General features: G+C 42.7%; 1 protein-coding gene across 3 annotated transcripts in view; it reads right to left on the bottom strand.

Moving 5' to 3' along the window:
• CDKL1 (cyclin dependent kinase like 1) overlaps positions 1-22,924 on the bottom strand; it is a 52,942-nt gene that overhangs the window by 5,795 nt on the left and 24,223 nt on the right. For 2 of the 3 annotated variants that reach the window (XM_005211671.5, NM_001101116.1), the window contains exons 3-7: positions 19,771-19,892; positions 7,147-7,219; positions 3,824-3,914; positions 3,068-3,268; positions 2,593-2,675 (exon numbers count right to left, since the gene is read on the bottom strand). In XM_005211671.5, the coding sequence (XP_005211728.1) occupies positions 2,593-2,675; positions 3,068-3,268; positions 3,824-3,914; positions 7,147-7,219; positions 19,771-19,892 (570 nt within the window). Of the gene's footprint in view, positions 1-2,592; positions 2,676-3,067; positions 3,269-3,823; positions 3,915-7,146; positions 7,220-19,770; positions 19,893-22,447; positions 22,541-22,924 lie in introns of all 3 variants that reach the window. The other variant, XM_059890431.1, reaches the window with a different exon arrangement.

The following is a 22,924-nucleotide window of genomic DNA, read 5'->3' on the forward strand; positions in this document are numbered from 1 at the left end:
CAGGTAGCAAACTGTGAGGGAATACTAATGGAAAAAAAAAAAAAAACACTTGTCAAGCAATTGTTATTTCCCTGTTTTCTGCTCCAATTTATATAACTTGCCTTGTCTCAGAATAATGTTTGGCATTTCTAGAAAGGGGTCCTAATTATGGCATTTACTGACATTTACCTAAAGGGAGCTATGTAACAAAGATTTTTTTCCCTACCCAGGTGAACAGACATTCTTGGTTTTCTGGAATAAACACTGTTCTCTCGTCCCACAGGAGCCTGCTGTCCCCCTGATTACCCTACTGTTTAAAGAGTCTCCTGAGCAGACATCCATCAATCTCCCTTTGGTCATTTAAGGCTATTTGGCTCTGGTCACAGGCAGGCAACAATCAGGAGTGATAAACACTATAAAATAGAAGGAATGCCGTGTGTCAGGCAGACAGGCCAGTTCAAGTCTCCCACACTGCAGGCGGATTCTTTACCGTATGAGCCACCAGGGAAGCCCACACCACTGATAAAGAGGCTAAAAAGGAGGAAAACTGAGAAACTAAGAGCTAACCAGGCTGAGTAAAATAAATGACAAAGATGAATCGTGTGTATAAAGACGGCGGTTCCCTGGTGCTGCCATCAAGCTTAAGAGCACAGGGTTACTTAGTTCAGGGAACCAGCCAACAGCAACCCATTCCCAAGTGTGCAGTTATTCATCACTGATAAGAGATAAGAGCCTCAGTTTTGGAGTTGCCTAAGATCAACAGGGAAAAATAAAATCCTAAAGCAGATCTTTATGAGCCTTTAAGAGCAGCCCACTCCACTCCCAAAGCTAAACTATTTCTCTTGCTATTTTTGTGTGTTGAATCTGAGCACCACTGGAGACTGCCTTGACATTGCTGACACTGAGGTCTGCTGTTTCAGCCAGGACGCCTGGGATGAGGCCAGCTGGTTGGCTGTGATAGGCAGGGGCCCATCCTGCCTGCTTAGCCGGTTTCCCTGCCCCAGAAGCATGCAGGCCTCCTTCGGGCAGGGTTGGTGACAGGCAGAGGGACTCGGGCACAGATATTCAACCTGTGCAGCCCCCACGCTGCGTCTTCCTGTGTTTCTGTCAACAGGAAATCCCCTGCAGGACAACCTCTGGGAAACCATGGGAAGCCTTTTACACTGATGAAACCTGGGTTGTTTCTGAGGTTTCTCTGGTAGAAGAGCAAACAGGAAGTTCACTAAGGGATATTTAGTGTGACACTGGGCATGTCCAGGTCACAGGGGAGCACCTGGGTCGCCTGCCATATGTCAGGTGTCATTCCTGCTTCTGTGGCCTTGAAGGCTCCCTGCTGCCCCACTTTTCCTATTCCCAGTGCTGCCGGAGGAGGGCTGCAGGGCAGTGGGAGGTGGGAGACGTCACTGAAGGACAGGCCCAGAGTTTGCAGGGACAGACAGCTCTGATGGAACTGGCTGGAGCCTCCACCTGGAAACTGAGCGATGGAGGAGGGTTCACTTCAGTGTGAAACTACCTTCCTTAGACAGTAGGAACTCAGGACTTCATAGACCTTAACTGTGCTCTGAAATGTTTCTGATTATAATACAGGCTCATTAGAAGACACTTTAAAAAACCATAAAGAAAGAAGCAAATTGTCCCACCACAAAGAGACATTCGCTGTTAATATTTTGGTATACTATACCTTGCAGCCATTTATTTCATAAATATAAAAATCTTTATAGCCTGATTTTCTTCAGGTTGTCATATTATTTTATATTTGTACATGTAAACATGTATATTTATTTAAAATTCATTAAAGTTATGTCAAATTATGGATACTGTTTTATAACTTTTTTTCATTTAGTAATATGTTACAGACCTTTTTTATCAGGTGATTACATATGAATCTAATTATTTTTATTAGCTATGTGGTATTTCTATTGTAAGGACGTACCATGACCTATTTAATTCTCTAAAGGAAATGATTTCTGTTAAAGAATGTCATGTTTCTATCAAAAAATGTTTGCTGTATCTTTATACTCTTATCTAATAATTTCACTGGACTAAATTCTTGAAAGTGGTTTAGACTATGCACATTTTAAATTTTTTCCGTTTTTGAAAAATATGTGTTTTCTCCACATTGGCCAAAAGAACAGGTATCAGAGTGAGGCTGGCCAAGCAAGTTCATCACCATTCTGCCCATGGGCTGGGACTGAGAGCACAGTAGAGTAGGGGTTTGGACCATGCTGGATTTTCCTGGAGGAGTCATCTTCTACAAGTTGATCAGCTCTGAGCTTTGTAGCTTCAGCTGCTGAAAATGATGGACAGGCGAGTTTGGGGCAGGCAGCTCTGCAATCCTGTCCAACATGATGGCTATGCTCTGCTATGAGCTGTCTGTAAATTAGCACTGAAGGCCAGGGTCTTGTAGCGAATTTGCCCCCGTTTTCTTTTCCACTCTTAGACTGATCTTCTGGTGCCAAGTGGACCATGGGGCTCAGGCAGGTGCCTAACTATCAAAACTTAGTTAGACTGCAACTCCCCATGTATATTCATTGAGTGAGAATGATCACCACTTAAATACCCTGGTAAACGTAGCTCTGACCTGCAGAACTCTTACCAAAATAGGTCACTCACCATATCTTCAGGGTCTGGAATTTTTACCCCACTGAAGTACTGATTTGTGCTAAATACATGTTGGTGCCTAGGAATGAGGTCTCCTTTGGACAAGAAGAAAGAGAAAGGTAAAATTAGATCAGTTATATGTATATTATAAAATACTGGGTATAGTTTTCTGAAACTAACACAATATTGTAAGTCAATTATACTTCAATAAAAATTTTTTAAAAATAGGAAAACAATGTTTTTCATCCTCTCAAAAACATTAGATCAGTTAGCAAGCACTGCTCCATGGTTTCCTCCCATTGGTGCTGTATCAGTCAGGGCCTATACCTACAAAGGACACCGTTCATGGAGCCATTACAATGAGGCTCTGAGAGTTTCGCTCTTTCGTGACTGTAAGGGGCACTGGATGAGACTAGGAACTTGGCTCTGCCCTGACATGGGTAAAACTATCAGGTTTCCAAAAGATGGGACAAAAACCAGCACTTACCCAAGGTTTTCCTAATCAGATAGAGCTGATCCACATCTGATTTTCCTGGCCACAGAGGAACGCCTGACAGCAGCTCAGCAAAGACACAGCCAATCGCCCAAACATCTACCGGGGGGCCGTATTGCGTGTCCCCCACCAGCAGCTCTGGGGAGCGGTACCACCTGGTGGCCACGTAGTCTGTGTAGTAGTCGCTCGGTCCAGCTGGCCAGTGATGGGACATGGAAAACAGAGGGAGCAGTGCAAGCAGGGAGTCAGAACGGGGACGCGGAAGACCTGAGAAATCAAGCTTGTGCCCCACCTGTGGTTTTTCTACATCAGTGCTTCGCAATACTGGTTACACATGAAAACCACCTGGAATATAGTCCTTTTTAAAAATTACTGATGTTTGAGCCCCACACCAGTCCAATTAAATCAGAATCCCTAGAGGGGTATCAATATGGTTTTTAGAGTTTATTGCTTCCCAGATGATTCTAATCTACAGCCAACATTGAAAGCCACGCTTCTAAAATAGTTTAAAAAGCACTATTTTAGCAAAAAATGAAGGGTAATATACGTATTAGTAAGCCCTTTATTGTGATAAAATGTACATATAGCATATACATTTTTAAACCATTGTATGTGTGTTTTCAGTAATTGCAACTTGCAAGCTTATGCCCTAAATATACAAGAACTAGCTTCTTGTAGCACTTAGATCCTTTATCATACTAAAAATCTCTCTAGCTTTGACACTTAACTAAAGAAAACTTTGATACTCACTCAAAAGTCGAGCGAATCCAAAGTCACAAAGCTTAATCACAGACTGTTTCGTGACGAGGATGTTTTCCGGCTTCACATCCCTGTGTATGCACTAGTCACAAACATCAAACCCGAGCAGATTAAACAGGAGCAACCCTAATATAGGGACTAAATAAAATACATGAATATCCAGCAAATATCTGAGGCTGTTTGAACCTCTCACTGACCTTTAAGATAACAGACTACAAAACAGTAGCCTAAAATAAATCGAGTACCATAACCACCATAGCCTGAATCAACCCCAATTCCTGGAGGGCCCTAAAGGACCAATAAATGTGAAAAGAAAAATGAAAGTAGGGTAGAAAGATAAACAACAATTTTTTAGTAGAAGTACATCCCATGTAGTGTTTGGAACATATTTATACTAAAGTGTTTATGACTGTTTACTTGAAATTCAAATTTAACTGGGTGTATTTAATCTGGCTACCTTAGGTGATAGACAAAGTGTTAAAAGGCTCTGGGTGAGGACTGCAGCGTGGCTGCAGGACCTGCAAGTTGGTGCCTAAGCAGAATTCATAATTCAGTTGTTTAACTGAGAACAGAACACATTTCGCCTCGTAAACAGGACAAGCCCTGGGCCTGCTGAGATAAGCTGAGGAAGAGATGGGCGGGAAGCAGCAGCTTGCCAAGAGACCTCCCTTCCAGCTCTGACATTTGTCCCCACAAGATAAACAAACGCAGGCAGCGCACACCCTCTGGGGAGTCACTAGATGTCAGCTCCATCCCACACACATCCAGTCTCCTTACTGCTCCTCCACCCCACCGGATGTAGCCCCCACGCCACTGCCAGGGTTTAGACACAAATCACCTGTGGTTTCCAGACCACAGCTGACATTGTTTAACAGGGTGATGTTAGAAGAATGCTTAAGAACCTTCACATGATTTTCCTATTAAATAGTGCTTTTTTTGGTAAGGAACAAATCTTCAACAACAATAAAAAACAACCAATTAGCAATTACATAAAAACAACAGTGGGGTCAAAATACTGTTTAAGTTTCTAATAACCTTCTCTTCTTGGTGTTTTCCTCTCTGGAGGAGAATGTTAGAGGCTTCTGCAATCCGAGAGACCCTCTCTGGCTTAGGGCTGATACCCTGGGGTGTTCTTGACTTTCTAAAATTTGGAGCTAGGACAGAGGTTCCTCTTATGCCTGGCCTAGTTCTCACTCCAAAGGATCTTCAGGGTGAGACCCGGGTGTCAGTGTTTCCCCACGGGTATTTATTATTCTGGAAAAATTGGGAGAAGACAATTTCTGAATTATTTTGTTACAACAGATCTGGTTCTCAGCAATTAATGGGCCTGAGATCTCCACTTTTTTACTCCTGGCTTCAAATATTATTATAATGGGTACACCCTTGAATATCGTGATGACAGATGGTCAGAAGTACTTGTAAGCAAGAATGTGCTCCTATTCTGTTCTGGGAATTCTTTACAAGTTTCTACAGCCCTCCCCCCAAGCACATGTGGCCAAACAGTTTCAGGGGCTCTCCAGGGAGCTGTGGTATGCATTATATTTGTTCTTAGTGTCTCTGCTTTTCCCCACCAGGGCCTTTCTGCCGTCTCTCTCACTCCCCCCACTCCCCAACCCCGCTCCTAAAACCTGCTATCAGCAAACTGCTGGCCCTCACTCTCAGTGAAGAGCAGTACGTATAAGGCATCCACACTCCCTGGTGCGCACGCATTTGGACACAGATTGTAGCCTTCAGCTAGGTGGAGGCTCAGCTGGGAGAAGTGCTGCCTACTCTCATATTTCCTTCTGAGAAGGCAGCTTCAGAGGAAAAAAAAAAAGTTAGAACAGCTCGAGAAAGGCATTTCAGCCCTACCAGTGAAATTGACCCTGGACGTTGTCAGGATGACAAAATGCAGTAAACTGCCCTTGGGGCCAAAATGAAGCTCTGATATTGGAGTCTGGCTTCCTGTATGCAGGGAGTGGGCTATGTTGAAGCCAAGGGAGAAGCAGGCTACCCAGTGTCTGTGAGGTCACACCACCTGGGCAGCAGTCCACTGTACCTCCCGCCAGCCTTGCTGTGGCTGAGAGTGCTCATGAGGTTTCCACTGGCTGCTTCGTTGCAGCCCTGGCATTCCTAACTCACCTATGCAGACACGAGCAGGTGTGCATCACACTTGGGACTCCACGTAATACATGCAACAGGCATGAGTCATCTGGGGTTCCCCTCCCCAATTTCATAGTATTTTGAGGGTACCTTATGGCAGAAAGTGAAGAGGAACTCAAAAGCCTCTTGATGAAAGTGAAAGAGGAGAGTGAAAAAGTTGGCTTAAAGCTCAACATTCAGAAAACGAAGATCATGGCGTCCGGTCCCATCACTTCATGGGAAATAGATGGGGAAACAGTGGAAACAGTGTCAGACTTTATTCTTCTGGGCTCCAAAATCACTACAGATGGTGACTGCAGCCATGAAATTAAAACACGCTTACTCCTTGGAAGGAAAGTTATGACCAACCTAGATAGCATATTCAAAAGCAGAGACATTACTTTGCCAACAAAGGTTCATCTAGTCAGTCAAGGCTATGGTTTTTCCTGTGGTCATGTATGGATGTGAGAGTTGGACTGTGAACAAGGCTGAGCACCGAAGAACTGATGCTTTTGAACTGTGGTGTTGGAGAAGACTCTTGAGAGTCCCTTGGACTGCAAGGAGATCCAACCAGTCCATTCTGAAGGAGATCAGCCCTGGGATTTCTTTGGAAGGAATGATGCTAAAGCTGAAACTCCAGTACTTTGGCCACCTCATTCGAAGAGTTGATTCATTGGAAAAGACCCTGATGCTGGGAGGGTGGGGGCAGGAGGAGAAGGGGACGACAGAGGATGAGATGGCTGGATGGCATCACTGACTCGATGGACGTGAGTCTGAGTGAACTCCAGGAGTTGGTGATGGACAGGGAGGCCTGGTGTGCTGCGATTCATGGGGTCGCAAAGAGTCGGACACGACTGAGCGACTGATCTGATCTGATCTGATCTGAGGTGGGCTGCCGTCTATGGGGTCGCACAGAGTCGGACACGACTGAAGCGACTTAGCAGCAGCAGCAGCAGAGCAACGTGGACTCCAAGTGAGAAGGAGTCTACCTTAAATCTGGATAGTTTCTAAGCAACATAAACAAAACTACTTTCTTAAAATCATAAACATATCTTTAAAACCTGAACAAGAAGGAATAGCTTAGGTTGGCATTTTTAGCTTCTCCACAAAAGTATGATATAAACTCTGTACAAAGGTTCCACCTCAGGTGAAGGGCAGCCTTCTGATTTTTAGAGGGGGATTATGAGACTTACACTGTGTTTATGGCAAAAATTTACAGCCTGCAGTGTCTGCCAAGTTATGCTCTTCACAAGATGTTCTGGTACCCTAAAAAAAAAAAAAGAAGCAACACAGATACATTCTTTAGTGTTTCGATGGAATTCAACTCAAAAAAGAAGAAAGTAAACCAAGACACACTTAAGTAGTGGAAAATCCTAGGTGACACATACTGTCATCTAACTCATGGGAGAGGGTCCAGAGTGTAGAAAACCTGTGTTAAGAACACTGATGAATTCCAGGGATGGCAAGGTGCAGCAACACAACATCTACGCCTCCAGAAAAGGACCATGAAGCTCCAGCGGGATTTCAACAAGTACTGATGGCCACCTACCTCAAACATCTGTGACTGGGAACCTGCCTGGTGACTGGGAACCTGCCTGGTAACTGGAGTTCCATTGCTATAAGGAGCTTTTTGTTGATGGCAAGTTAGTGAATATCAAGCATAAAAGATGCTGCCTATTTTTTCAAGTTGCCCCAACTAATGGCCTTGACGTAGAACTCCTCTTCCACAGATGGGCCTGGGGTTTTTTCAGATTCCTGAGGAAGCACTTTTTTTTAAGGTAATGAAGGTTTTATTGAAGGTAAAGAAGAGGTTTGCATTGCACACCACACAACAGAAGGTCAGAATAACCGACCTGTGTGTGTTTGCCCACACAGGCAGCTTGGTTCTTTGCTCACATGGCTCCTCTCTGGTAGCCGGTTGCATCCTGCTTACATCTTCCTGCCCTGTCCTCTATCACAGCATCTAAACTTTATTCCACTGTTCCTAGCACTTCCTCCCTGACTCTAGGTTTACATAACCAGGGCAACCAGTAGCCCACCAGGTCCTCTGCACAAATCAGGAAACAGCACCTCCTTTGAGTGCACTTCTTAAAAATATTTATTTTATTTTATTGGCTGCCTTGGGTATTAGTTGCAGCATACAGGATCTTTAGCTGTAGCATGTGGGATCTATTTCCCTGACCAGGGATCAAACCTGGACCCCACGCACTGGAAGCATGGAGTCTTAGCCACTGGACTGCTAGGGAAATCCCCTGAGAGTTTTTTTTTTTTAAATATTAGGTGATGAGTAAAATGAATGCTAGTGGTAAAGAACTCGCCTGCCAATGCCGGAGACATAAGAAACATGGGTTCGATCCCTGGGTGGGGAAGATCCTCTGGAGGAGAGCATGGCAACCCACTCCAGTTTTCCTGCCTGGAGAATCCCATGGATAGAGGAACCTAGTGGGCTACAGTCCACAGGGTCACACGACTGAAGCGACTTAGCATGCATGCAAAATGAACCACAGAGAGAGTACATTTATATTTCAGAGACTCTGGCCTACCAGTTAGACTCACTGTTTTTACAAATCAAACATTAAACAATGTTGATGTGATCCTCAGCCAGAACTAATATGTATACTAGGGAGGAAACTCTTGAGTACTCGTGTCAAGGTGACCCAAAAAAGTCACTTCCAGCCTCTGGGAGGGGGTATGAGGCCACTGTTGTCACAGGCCAGATGTTCAGGAAATCCTTTCAGGCAGATAAGGGGATGTTGTAGCAGTGGAACAATGTGGAGGAAACAAAGAGGCCACTTCCAGGAAGAAGATCTGGGACACTCCTGGGCTGAAGTAGCTTTTCTCCAATTTCTCTTCCTTATTCTAATGACACAAAGGTAGAGATGCCAGAAAAATCTCACCTGTCTAGAAAGAAAGGCCTAGAAAAACACAACTAAGACAAGGACATTTCAGGTGACATGCTTTCCCCAAGCCTCCACTTTTTGTCCAGAAAAAAAAAAAACAGAATATATTTTGATTATGTAATAAAGTATTAATATATGGTTATTCAGAACCAGGCATCTAGTCTCTAAGAACAGTTCCCAAAAGAAATTATGCAAAAAAAGGCATGTTAAAGTAAATTATAATAGTGTATCATTGCTGCTACTGCTAAGTCGCTTCAGTCACGTCCGACTGTGTGACAGACCCCATAGACGGCAGCCCACCATCCCTGGGATTCTCCAGGCAAGAACACTGGAGTGAGTTGCCATTTCCTTCTCCAATGTATGAAAGTGAAAAGTGAAAGTGAAGTTGCTCAGTCGTGTCCGACTCCTAGCGACCCCATGGACTGCAGCCTACCAGGCTCCTCCATCCATGGGATTTTCCAGGCAAGAGTACTGGAGTGGGGTGGCATCGCCTTCTCCGAGTGTATCATTAGTGCTCCTCTAACACTAAGCACCTTATTACACAATTTTCAAACGTAAAAACTCTGTGCAAGCTACCTAGTACCATCTTGGGTCAGCTACTCACTTCACTTTCTGATTTTTCCGTGTGTTTTATCTGATCTCTAAGACCCTTTTTATATGACAATGATAGGAGTCAAGTTTTTCACTCTCGGATAAGGGAGAGACAGATGTGGAAAGAAAGAAGAATAGAATCTCTTCTGTGGCATTGGATTGGGATTGGATACACATGCATGTACAGAGGGTGCTGCCCTGGAAAGGGTGCTGATATCTGACACAGGTGCTCTAGAAAGCTTCTTGACATAGGACAATATCTGAGGTAGTGGTTAAGGTGATGAGAAGTGGCCAGATTTTTATAGAAAAAAAATCCATATTTTAAAAACAGTCTTCAGCATTCTCTGAGAGATTGGATATGAGATTCAGAGAAGAGTCAAGGAATGACACCAAGGTGTCAGCTTGAGTCGCTGGTTTATAGTAAGGCCCTTCCCTGGTAGCTCAGACAATAAATAATTTGCCTGCAATGCAGTAGACCAGGGTTCAATCCCTGGTTTAGGAAGATCTCCTGGAGAAGGTAAGGGTGACCCACTCCAGTATTCTTGCCTGGAAAATCCCATGGACCAAGGAGCCTGATGGGCTACAGTCCATGGGGTTGCAAAGAGTCAGACACGACTGAGTGACTAACATACTTACTGTGGAGAACGCTGGGGGAAGAACTGATTTCAGGGAGGGAAGAGAAGTTGGATGAGATGCTTCTTAGCCATACACGGGAAGACTCTGGGAAGGGAGTTCTGAATTCAGAAGGGAGATGTCAATTTGGGAAGCATAAGCATAGTGATGGAATTTAGAGCTCTAGGACTGGATGAAGCCACTTAAGGGGTGAATCCAGAAAAAAGAAGAGGTCAAGCCCAGAGGCCCTCAACATGCAGAGATCAGAAAAAGGAGGGGGACACAGCAAGACTGGGGTTGGTCCTCAAGTGAAGTAAGATGACTCTCAGGAGAAGTGTTCCTGAAGCCAACTGAAAAAAGTGTTTCAAAGGACTTCTGGGTTAAGATGGTGGATAGAACACACCCATCTATTTTCACTCTCTTCTAAAATCTAACTAGAACTACACTAAAGATCAATCGAAATATAAGCCATCCTCTCACCCTCAGGCAGCTTACAGTATCTTTGGGAAGATAAAAGTACAAGACAAGACATGTTGACAGTAGATGAGAGAGACATCTGTTCCTCTGGAGCCCACTGGGCTGCAGTCCAGCTCAGCAGAGGCACTCCCTCCAGAGAGGGTGGAGTGAATCCATCTTCCACCAGTGGGAACAGGGGAAGGAGGAGTGCACCCGTGGGTCCTCCACATGGTTTTCCTCCTGCCTGCTTTGGGGACTCTGTTTCACCCCCAGGAACATGAAAGCTTCCCAAGAGTTTGGCTCCAAGGAGGAGTGAGGGGGTGTCATTAGAAATGTCTGTGGTCTAGATTTCTGTGACTATACCACTTTTAACCAACTGAAGGTAGAGATGCTTGGTCACAACAAGCAAGCAAAGCCAGATTAAGGAAGACAAGACATCCAGGAAGCAGTGAAGCCAACCCTAGAGAAATTCCAAGAAGGGATTCCAAGGATGACATCAAAGGGAAGTCCCAGGAGGACAGCTGGTCAGCAGGCTTGGAGAACAAGCCAGACAGATGGAGAATGGGGATCTAAAGGCAGGACATTATCAGGAGGGAGAAAAGGAATAGATTAACTGATATGATTATCCTGTGGAAAAGGATACTAAGAGACTATTAAAAAGAGTGGGGAAAGTTAGCAATAGGGTTAAAGAATACTAAGCAAATTTTAAAAATAAGGCAAATATTAATTTGTGGAAAAAGGTATAAAAATAAACTCCAGTATGGTAAAATGCTCAACTATAAGTAATATTTCCATAGGCATAATAATAGTAACAGTGAATTTTGAATTAATGAAATTTTAATGTAACTATTTGGGGGAAGAAGAAAGGGGAAGCAGAGGAAATAATGGTATAGGATGAGACACCACCCTTATGACAGAAAGTGAAGAGGAACTAAAAAGCCTCTTGATGAAAGTGAAAATGGAGAGTGAAAAAGTTGGCTTAAAGCTCAACATTCAGAAAATGAAGATTATGGCATCTGGTCCCATCACTTCATGGGAAATAGATGGGGAAACAGTGGAAACATCGTCAGACTTTATTTTTCTGGGCTCCAAAATCACTGCAGATGGTGACTGCAGCCATGAAATTAAAACACGCTTACTCCTTGGAAGGAAAGTTATGACCAAACTAGATAGCATATTCAAAAGCAGAGACATTACTTTGCCAACAAAGGTTCGTCTAGTCAAGGCTATGGTTTTTCCTGTGGTCATGTATGGATGTGAGAGTTGGACTCTGAAGAAGGCTGAGCACCGAAGAATTGATGCTTTTGAACTATGGTATTGGAGAAGACTCTTGAGAGTCCCTTGGACTGCAAGGAGATCCAACCAGTCCATTCTGAAGATCAGCCCTGGGATTTCTTTGGAAGGAATGATGCTAAAGCTGAAACTCCAGTACTTTGGCCACCTCATGTGAAGAGTTGACTCATTGGAAAAGACTCTGATGCTGGGAGGGATTGGGGCAGGAGGAGAAGGGGACGACAGAGGATGAGGTGGCTGGATGGCATCACTGACTCGATGGACGTGAGTCTGAGTGAACTCTGGGAGTTGGTGATGGACAGGGAGGCCTGGCGTGCTGCGGTTCGTGGGGTCGCAAAGAGTCGAACACGACTGAGCGACTGAACTGAACTGAAAACTAAATCCTCATCTATCAGAATAGTCTGTAGATAATGTCTAAAAATTAATATATCAATAACAGTATATCACTCTTTTATATATTGACATTATATTGCTAGATTTAATTCACTAGGGATTTTTGCATCTAGTTTATGAAGGATATCCATCTGTCATTTTCCTTCCTTGAAATGCCCTTGTCTAGTTCTGGTATCAGGCTATAGTGGCCTCATAATATGATTTGGAAATTGCTTCTTCCTTCTATATTTTATGAAAGAGTTTGTGTAGGATTGCTAATACTTCTTCCTTTTATGTTTGAAGGAAATCATTCATCAAATATTATAATAATAGAAACCAAAGGAGTATGACTATAAGGAAAAAAATATACATTATTGGAGATAAGATGAACTGGTTCAGTTTGACAAACCCTATGAGCCAATAATATTTTGAGAACTTTGAAAGAAAAAATATAAAAGAATAAACATCTATTTGTAGGAAGATTTTGATAGCAGAATCATTTAGCAGACAAAACACTGAAAATGGCCTCTATTCAACAGTGGAGGAATGGTTAGATGGTAATATGAGATGTAATATCTTACAGTTAGTAATAGATCTAAAAATTATACTGCAACATATATAGAAATGCATATGAGAGAATATTAAGTGAAGAACAGATTGGGGTTCGGGGAGGGAAACAGTCATTTCATCATTGCAACATGGAGAATGGAACACTTAGTTTGGAAGGGCGGCCAGTAGCCTGGCTCCTTTTTACAATGGTCTTCAGGCTTTCAGATACGGACACTAAATTTTGTCAGTGTATTAAGACAGTATCCATTACAAAGTGGCAAGTGAATATTAAACAAATTTACTAGCCTGATACATAAAACAAATTTGTTCATCCATCTTCAAATTCTGAGTGCCAGCTTATGTTCTCTTTGTAGGCAATTCCATAGAGACACTCAAGTTCTAATCAGAATGGTATTTCGTGAGGAAAGAATTGGAATGAAAGAAGGTACACAGTTTGGTTATAGCCTTTAGGCTGAGATGGTTTAATTGTGCCCATCTCCAAATTAGAAGGGTCTTGTCCTTAGATAAAACGTATGTGATCAGCCCAGCATCCATCCTACACCTTTAAGGATGATTTGCGTATCTCTGCCCTGATGCATTATGTGTTGGTTTCACAAAATAACTCCCAGAAAGCAAGCTTCTACCTCTCTTTCCAAGTTTTGGGAAAGAAGGCCTATGACCCTAATGTCCTGACAACAAAATTGAAATGAACAGAGAGAAACCTAAACAACTGCTGTGGGAAAGTGAAAAGGTCAAAGTGCATTTTAAGTATTTCTTCAGAACTAACAGAGACAAGAGAGATGACAAAGAAAGAATATGGATCTGTTGCCAGGTTCCCAATAGAGTAACTGTCCTTTCCACCACTGCTTCTCTAATATTTGCCACATAATAAGAATTCAAACCATCAACATCCATTCAAGGTTCATTTCTACACAAGGCTACAACAAAGACAAGGATGAAAGGAAACTGGTCAAGCTCCTATAGAAATAATATGTTCTTTGAAATTTATTCTATAGGGACTTCCCTGGTAGTCAGGTGGTTAAAATTCAGTGCTCCTAACGCAGAGGGCACAGGTTCAATCCCTGGTCGGGGAACTAAGATCTCACATGCCAAAGCAATAAAAATTAAACAATTTATTCTATAGAAATATTTTTGCAAGTGATTATTTACTGTAACCTTATTATTAGAGAAAAACTAGAAACAATCTAAATATTTATCAGTGGGGGGTTGAATAAAGAAACCATGGTATGTCAGCACAATGGAATTTTATACCATATTAAAAATAAAAAAGCAGAAATCTAAGAATAGGGAGACAGCTCCCACATACACTTTAAAAATGAAGAAGAGTATACAGAGTACAATCTCTTTAAGTATTTATATAGAAATGCATAAAAAATAATTAGAAAACTATTTCTCAAACTTTATTTCTACATGTTTCTGTGTTGCTTGAAACATTTTCACAACAAACAATATATCACTTTAAAAAAAAGAATGACATTGGAACATGTAAAATATCATGTAAGAAACGAGCTGCCAGTCCAGGTTCGATGCACGATACTGGATGCTTGCGGCTAGTGCACTGGGACGACCCAGAGGGATGGTATGGGGAGGGAGGAGGGAGGAGGGTTCAGGATGGGGAACACAGGTATACCTGTGGCGGATTCATTTTGATATTTGGCAAAACTAATACAATTAGTTACATAATTGTATTTACATTTACATATAACTTTTGTTATATGTAAATTTATGTATTTACATATGTAAATTTATATGTAAATATATGTATTTACATATAACTTTACATAATACAATTATGTAAAGTTTAAAAATAAAATAAAATTTAAAAAATAAAATAAAAATTAAAAAATTAAAAAAAGAGATTTTTTTTTTAGGGTTAGCTCTGGAATTGCATTGTCAGAAACCAAAAACTTGTAGTAATGCCCTTTACTCACCAGATGTTCTTTGAACAAACTAAGAGAATCAGAAGAGGATCTGGTTGAAATGGAATTTGCACAGGAAAAAAATGGGTGAAGTACTGTGTCTGGCTGCACTTAAACAGGGGCAGAAAAATGTGGAGAGAACACATAAACCAATTGTTTACAAAACTTTGACAGACGACAGACCAATGGTTTACAGAATAAGTAAAAAGCATATTAAGTCCTATGGAAGATAAGAAATACACTTGTTTGAGAGCAAATCTAAGCAATGTGAACACAACACAGGGAATAGTAATGGATAAAGATTTATATATTTATATATGTATATAGGACATATTCTGGCATAAACTTGACTGTTATAGCAAGTTCTAACATTGAAGTTATATTCATTATATATATTATATTCAGTATAGCATGAATGTGAATCTTCTCCAAAATCTTTCCAGATGAGTTCAAAGTTAACAACATATTACAAGAAGATGAATTAGTATCCACTTCAGATTCACAGTAGAGAGTTTTTTGGTTCTGATTTAGCAAGAATTATTTTTAATAATTAAAACATTGCCAGAGTAATACATGGAACATGGAGAAAATAAAGAAAACAAACAAACAAAAAAGAAACAGAAAAATATCTATACAAACATCACTCAGATAATCTCTATTAAAATGTATATATTACTTTTTAAAATTTTCTACCTACATATAAATTGTATAAAAAGGAAATATATACTTTTATTATAGCACAGCTTTTTTTACCTTGCAACCACTCATGAACATTCTAATATGTAAATGTTTGTTTTATCTTGTAAGCATGTTTCTTAGCAGTACCACTGTGTTCCACTATAAAGACATACTATACTTAACCAATCCTTTATCACTGAACATTTCAGTTGTTTCCAATTTTTTTCATTAGAAACAATACTTAAAAACAGACACTTTTATAACTAAAACTTTTACACATATATTTATTTTCTGTGGTAAATTATCAGAAGCAGCATACGTGCCCAGTCGCTCAGTCATGTCCAATTCTTTGCAAACCCATGGCCTATATGTAGCCCACTAGGCTCCTCTGTCCATGGGATTCTCCAGGCAAGAACACTAGAGTGGGTTGCCATTCCCTCCTCCAGGGGATCTTCCCGACCAGGGATCATACTCGAGTCTCCTGCATTGGCAGGTGGATTCTTTACCACTGAGCTATCTGGGAAGCCCTATCAGAAGCAGACCCACTGATTGCCAAATTACCCTCTGTCCAACATTGTACTGATCATTTCCTTTGACAGTATTAGGTTTAGAAAATTTTAATCAAAGTAATTATTTTTAAATGAAAAAAAAACACATTGTTTTGATTACTCTTTAAAATCATCTTGTAAGGATCAATTTATTGATTTGCTGACTCAATCACTACACAAGAGTACTGGGAATGTACCAAGTGCCAAAAATTAACCTAGAAATTACTGAGGATACACAGGTGAGGAAGATACAACTTTTGCCCTTGAATATTTTATAGTTTACTGGGCAAATATAAATAATCCTGGAAGATATAATGAATACCAGAGGAAGGAACTCTCACCTCTCCTAAAGGGGATATCATTAGGAGGTCATATTTGGACTGTATCCAAGGACAAGCAGGAGTTTGCCAGGCAGAGTAGAGAAGGTAAGGCAAACCAGGTATCCTAAAGCCTGGAATGCAAATAATTTCATGGGGTTGAAAACTGGTGGGGAGTGGGATGGACTTACAGAGTGAGACCTTGTATTGCATGCTAGGGGTTTTCACCACACCAGTAAGCTTTGCTGCTGCTGCTAAGTTGCTTCAGTCGTGTCTGACTCTGTGCGACCCCAGAGATGGCAGCCCACCAGGCTCCCCCGTCCCTGGGATTCTCCAGGCAAGAATACTGGAGTGGGTTGCCATTTCCTTCTCCAATGCATGAAAGTGAAAAGTGAAAGTGAAGTCGCTCAGTTGTGTCTGACTCCTAGTGACCCCATGGACTGCAGCCTACCAGGCTCCTCCGTCCATGGGATTTTCCAGGCAAGAGTACTGGAGTGGGGTGCCACTGCCTTCTCCGAGTAAGCTTTGAGGAGCTACCAAGTGACTTATGCTGGGGAGTGGCATGGTCCACTTTTTATTTTAGATATCTGGCAGGTTGATCCTCCTTGAGTTTGCCTCTTTACCCCTCTGCCCAGTGATCACTATATTCCCAGGTACAAATTTCTAAAATATAAAGTGGAACATGCCACTTCCCTAAATAGTACAAAAGTTAGTCACTCAGTCGAGTCTGACTCTTTGTGACCCCATGGGCCGTATGTAGACCACCAGGCTCCTCTGTCCTTGGAATTCTCTGGGCAAGTATACTGGAGTAGGTTGCTGTTTCCTTCTCCAGGGGATCTTTCCAACCCAGGGATCGAACCCAGGTCTACCAGATTGCAGGCAGAATCTTTACAGACTGAGCCACCAGGGATGCCACTCCTACCTAGTATAATGAAAAGTTACTTTTATTTTTAAAACGCACACAAACAAAAATCCTTAAACTTCAAAGTAAATAGATAATGATCTGATTTAGAATAAATCTTAGTTTTCAAACTTGCTCATTTATTGGTGTTCCTTAAGTCAGTCTTATATTTGATAAACCATAGCACAGTGTCATTTAGAAATGAAGTTGCTTGTACTTAACCACACATGTGTCTACCAGACAGTCCCTTCTCTAACCCACCTCTATATTAAAGCATTTTCTGGAACACATATTGGAGATTTTAGCCAGCAGAATTAAAAAGAAAAAAAATCTGCCTCCAGGACTCTCATCCCTCCTTGTCCTGTCTTTTTATTCTTCTGCTTAAACTACATGCTAAAAAAAGAACTGACTCCCAATTGCTTTCAACCTCCCACTAATCAGTTGGCAAATGACTCAATCGAACATGATTAATCAAATTCTCTGCAACAACTCCCTAGTTAGCCATGGCACAAGTAACTTATACTAGTAGGCTTAATCGAAGTGTCACTTGCAAGCTGTCAAAAGAGCAAATACCAGCACACTAAATGTTTTCTTCCTTGAACACATAATTTCTCTGTATCAGTGACTTTCTGAAGACAGAAAGTCTGTCCTCTTGGCTCTCTCTGTGTAAACTAACAAGAAAAGCCGCCTGTGCCATGGTCACTAACAAATCAAGAGCCACTTTAATCCCATCTGCCCAGAGGTCACGCTGGATCATGTATAACCACCACCACATGGCAGAGCAAGCTCTTGGCCAAGGCTTGAAAGCCTTGTTGAGTGAGCCTCAGCCTCCAGCCACTGGAGTGCGAACGAGAGTCAGGATGCAGCAACCTTCCATCACTCTGATCTCTGGTGCACTCTGCAGATTATCCCCAGCCAAAGCTGAGCTTCCAGGAATACAGCAAAAGGAGAAGATGGGATATCCTTTTCTGTTCGACTTCTGGGGAGTCTCCTTACCTTTCAAGCCAGAGACCACCTCCTCTGTGAAGTATTCTTTGATTGACCCACTTTGAATCCTATCTTCCTGGGCCTGCTAATCATTCTACCTTCTTCCTCCAGCACAGTGATAGCTTCCAGGGATAACTGCATCACTGATGCTGAGCCAACCAGTCTTCTACTGGACCTTCTGTGCAGACGCCACTTTCTTCTAGAATTTCCTTTCTTCTAGAATGGCTACACAGGGTGATAAAAGCCTACAGCAATGCTTTCCACTACATACTTTTCCTTTCCTAACACCTTCCATCTCACAGCACACATATGCCCTCCAAAATCAACCCTGTAGGGGAGACTCACCTGAAAGGCAGAATGAAGCCAATACGGAAAGAAGAGTTGGGAGGGAGAGGGAGAGAAAAGGAAAGAGAAAGCCCCACCTAAGGTGCTCTGCCTTAAAGACGCCCAGCTGAGAGAAGCCAAACTCCAGCTTGCATTCTGCTCACCCTCACAAGGAGCTACCTTCAGAGGAACAGATTCCCCCACACTGCGCTGGTTTTTCAAACAAAGGCTCTGTCTGCTCACCAGGACTTTCTGCTGCTGCACACAAAGGTGCTGCCTGTGCTGTTGCTGCTGCTGCTGCTGCTAAGTCGTGTCAGTCATTTCCGACTCTGTGCGACCCCATAGCTGTCTGTGCTAGAAACGTGTTAAGATCAGCAGAGCCTCCAGAGTCACCTTCCCAATTACAGCCACCACCACTTCCTTTTTCACTTACACCAGCGTCAGTTAGGTTTTTGTCATTTGTAACCAAAAAAACTCTGACCAATACTGCAGACCGGATACCCGGATTGCTTCAGATAAAACACTGCTGCCCTGCAAATAGGTTCATCAGTACCATTTTGATGCAGAGATAGACAGCAGACTTGTGGATACAGTGGGGGAAGGAGAGAGTGGGACGATTTAAGAGAGTAGCACTGAAACATACACATTACCATATGTAAAATGGATAGCTAGTTGGAAGTCAACGTAGGGAGCTCAACCTGGCTCTCTGTGACAACTGAGAAGTGTGGGATGCAGTAGGAATGGGGAGGGAGCTTCAAGAGGGCGAGAACACATACACTGCTGTTGTTCTGTCGCTCAGTCCTGTCTGACTCTGCGACCCCACGGACTGCAACTTGCCAGACTTCCCCGTCCTTCACTACGTACATACTTGTGGTTGATTCACATTGATGTATGGCAGAAACTAACACAATGTTGCCAAGCAATTATCCTCCAATTAAGAATAAATAAGTTTTAAAAAATATTTATAAAAACACTGTTTTAGCCTTACATTTCCTATGAGCCATTGTCTTTGAAGTCTTCCTTTCAACCTCCAAGTCCTTATGCTTCCCTAGGCTGGCGTGGAATAATTGATAGCCTTCCTTTTCTTTCCTAGAGACTGATATAGCATCTATGTGGAGATAACATACCAAAGAAATCAAGTTCAACCTAATAACATGGTTGCTGCTTTCTTCATGAAAATGACTAGTTATGATCCCTTTCCCAACATTTCTGGCAACCCCTCAGCAGCAGAGTATGCTGACCAAACACTGGCTGTCCCTGCCTACCGTGAAAAAGGGTCATAGCTCATCTTCCCTCGCCAACCCTGGTGTGTTTTGTTGGGTTTTGTTTATAAAGGACTGGTCACTCACCCTCTTTGGTGTCTGTCCAGCTCATGGAGCACCGTGTGGTCACAGTACTCAAACACCAGGTGAAGCCTCCGCTTCCTCCTGAAGACTTCGATGAGGTTGACGAGATTGGGATGCTTGAGTTGCTGAAAACACAAAAAGCGAGGTGCTAAACTGGAGTAGTGAAAGACAGTTTACTGTCTTTCAACAGAAGAAAGATGTTTGTCCTTTACAAAAATTCTTGTCTTGGATTGAAGGAGGCTGTAGATGGTACAATCTTAACTTCTCTTGATGAGCTGTTTGGGCTTCCCAGGTGGCACAGTGGTAAGGAATCCACCTGCCATTGTAGGAGATGCAGAAGATGCAGGTGTGATCCCTGGGTCGGGAAGATTCCCCTGGAGAAGGAAATGGCAACCCACTCCAGCATTCTTGCCTGGGAAGTCCCATGGACAGTGAGGCCTGGTGGGTTATATAGTCCACGGGGTTGCAAAGAGTCGGACAAGACAGAGCAACTGAACACGCACACAGGTAAAAAATGATCATAACCCTGGTGGCTGGTGAAGGCAAAGAGATATGAGAAGGCTGGGAAAGGAGAATGAAAAAGAGGGGGGCAGTGGTTAGTTAACATGAACTCATCCTTAAGGCTCAGATCAAGTGTCCTTTCCTAAAGGTGTCTTTCTGATCTCCCCAGACTGGTTCAGTGTCCCCTGTAGCTCCCTGAAGTATGAATCCTTTGGAATCCTTCAAAATTACTATTTGTTCAATTGATTTTTTTTAATGAACTCTGTTGTCGATAGATATAATAGATACACAGAATGTAAGATTCATGATAGACATCAGGGTCTGTGTTCTCCTGTTTCCTCAAAATGATGTCATGCCCCCAGCACACAGCCTTGTACATAATAGGCATCTGATCATTATTTGTGAATGAATGAGTAAATCAGGTTTCCTAGGCTGATGAAACATTTTAAAACAGAAAAATCAGAAGACTCTCCAATCTGACATGCCAGCTGCATCTAGAAAGAACAGGCAGGAGTGAATGTTGGTGTTGGCAGAGATAAATCTTGTACTTGGCTTTCTGGGCCCTTCTGTCTATAATCTGATTGGAAATACCTACAGCTAAGCAAACTAACTACTGGTTAACGTTCTTCAGGGCTTGAAGGTCTCCAGGCAGTGATCTAAGAGAACAAAAAAGAGCCTGAAAAGCTTCTTAAGGCTCCAGTCTCAGAAATCAGGTGATATAACTTCTGCCTCATTCTACTGGTCACAGCAAATCATGAGACCCACCCAGACTCAGCCCACAAGAAAATATAGAACTGGCAAAAATTTTGTTCAGATTTCCCATAAGATGTTATAAAAACCTGAATGATCTTTTTGGCCAACCCAGTACCACAAGGAGAGCAGGGCCCAGGTGTCCCGGCCAAGCTCAGCTCCTGCTGACCACCCCCACTTAATTCAGCTACATGAGCAAGCTCCGGTAAGACCAGCCGAAGGAGCAGTCAGCCAAGCCACAGTTGTGAGAAATAAGAAATCATTCTTCTTTAAGCTACTGAGTTTTGGGGAGCTCTGTTAATACAGCACTAGATAACTCGGTTGCGGAACTTTTGAAAACCAGGGATGCCCGAGCCCCACTCCCAGAGATTCTGAATTGGTCTTAGGCAAGGGCCAGCCATCTATTTTCCCCCCAAAATTGTCCAGGTGATTTAATACATAGACAGAAGTATTAATCATAGGCAAACAGATATTTCAGACATGATAAAAGGCAGAAGGAGAAAAACTGAAGTTCTTGAACTGCACAGTATAGTATATTTGTATGGACAATGAGAAAAGAAGAACCCAGCAAGGAAAATACCAAAAAAAACCCAATTATTTTCTCATTTTCTTTGTCTAACACCTCTATCCTCAAGATGTGAACTTCCTGCCCCAGACATTACACTTGATGAAGCAAAATAAAACAGCCAAGACACTCTTAAAGCCCACTAGCCACATCTGGGCCTTTGAATAAACGGCATTCCAAGCTATAAAGCCCCAAACTTATATTCCCATACCTGGAATATGGGACACCAGGGGCTTCCCTGGTGGCTCAGATGGGAAAGAATCTGCCTGCAATGTGGGAGACCCAGGTTTAATCCCTGAGTCAGGAAGGTCCCCTGGAGAAGGGAATGGCTACTCACTCAAGTAATCTTGCCTGGAGAATTCCACGGACAGAAGAGCCTAGTAGGCTACAGTCCATAGGATTGCAAAGAATTGGACATGACTGAGCGACTAACACACACACATCTGGAAACATTTAGCCTGAACTAACAGAACAGTTAGTTCTGCTCTAAGAGGACAGAACTGACTACTGTTTCAACCAAAGAAGTGCACTGGCTCAAATGTCTCAAACAGAAAGCAATCAACCAAGTTTAAAGTGGTGGAGCGGGGGGAGGCAGTTTAGACAGCAGGCAATTAGGGGAAAGCAGAAATTCTCTTATAAGCTCTGAAAAATAATTGTCTGTAGGCCAAGACCTCAAATCTTAGATTCTTTTAATTTTCCATGTTCCATATATAGTCCTCAATTCTACTGAAACAAATACCTGGAGCTTCTCAGATGCCAAGACTGGCACCTGCAACTTGTCACATTCATACGTGCAGAAATCGCCAGGGGCACTGTTGCCTCAGGGTAAAACCCAAAGATCCTCTCCACTTGACCTCTGCTTACCTCTGCAGCCTCATCCGGAGAAGGCAATGGCACCCCACTCCAGTACTCTTGCCTGGAAAATCCCATGGACGGAGGAGACTGGTGGGCTGCAGTCTATGGGGTCGAGAAGAGTCGGACACGACTGAGCGACTTCACTTTCACTTTTCACTTTCATGCATTGGAGAAGGAAATGGCAACCCACTCCAGTGTTCTTGCCTGGAGAATCCCAGGGACAGGGGAGCCTGGTGGGCTGCCGTCTATGGGGTCACACAGAATCGGACACCACTGAAGCGACTTAGCAGCAGCAGCAGCAGCAGCCTCATCTCTTATAACTCCCCCAGACTCACTGAACTTCCTCACTCTCGCTTCAGGACCTGTTCACCCAGCTGTTGCCCATCTTCCAGATGAATTTTTTTCTGTCCGGCCCCCTCGGCCCTGCTCAACAAATCTAAAAGAGTATAACTCTGGAACCATGGGTGCCGTGTAGCAGGTAGAAAG

The sequence above is a fragment of the Bos taurus genome, chromosome 10, assembly GCF_002263795.3.
Source record: "Bos taurus isolate L1 Dominette 01449 registration number 42190680 breed Hereford chromosome 10, ARS-UCD2.0, whole genome shotgun sequence".
Lineage (NCBI taxonomy): Eukaryota > Metazoa > Chordata > Mammalia > Artiodactyla > Bovidae > Bos > Bos taurus.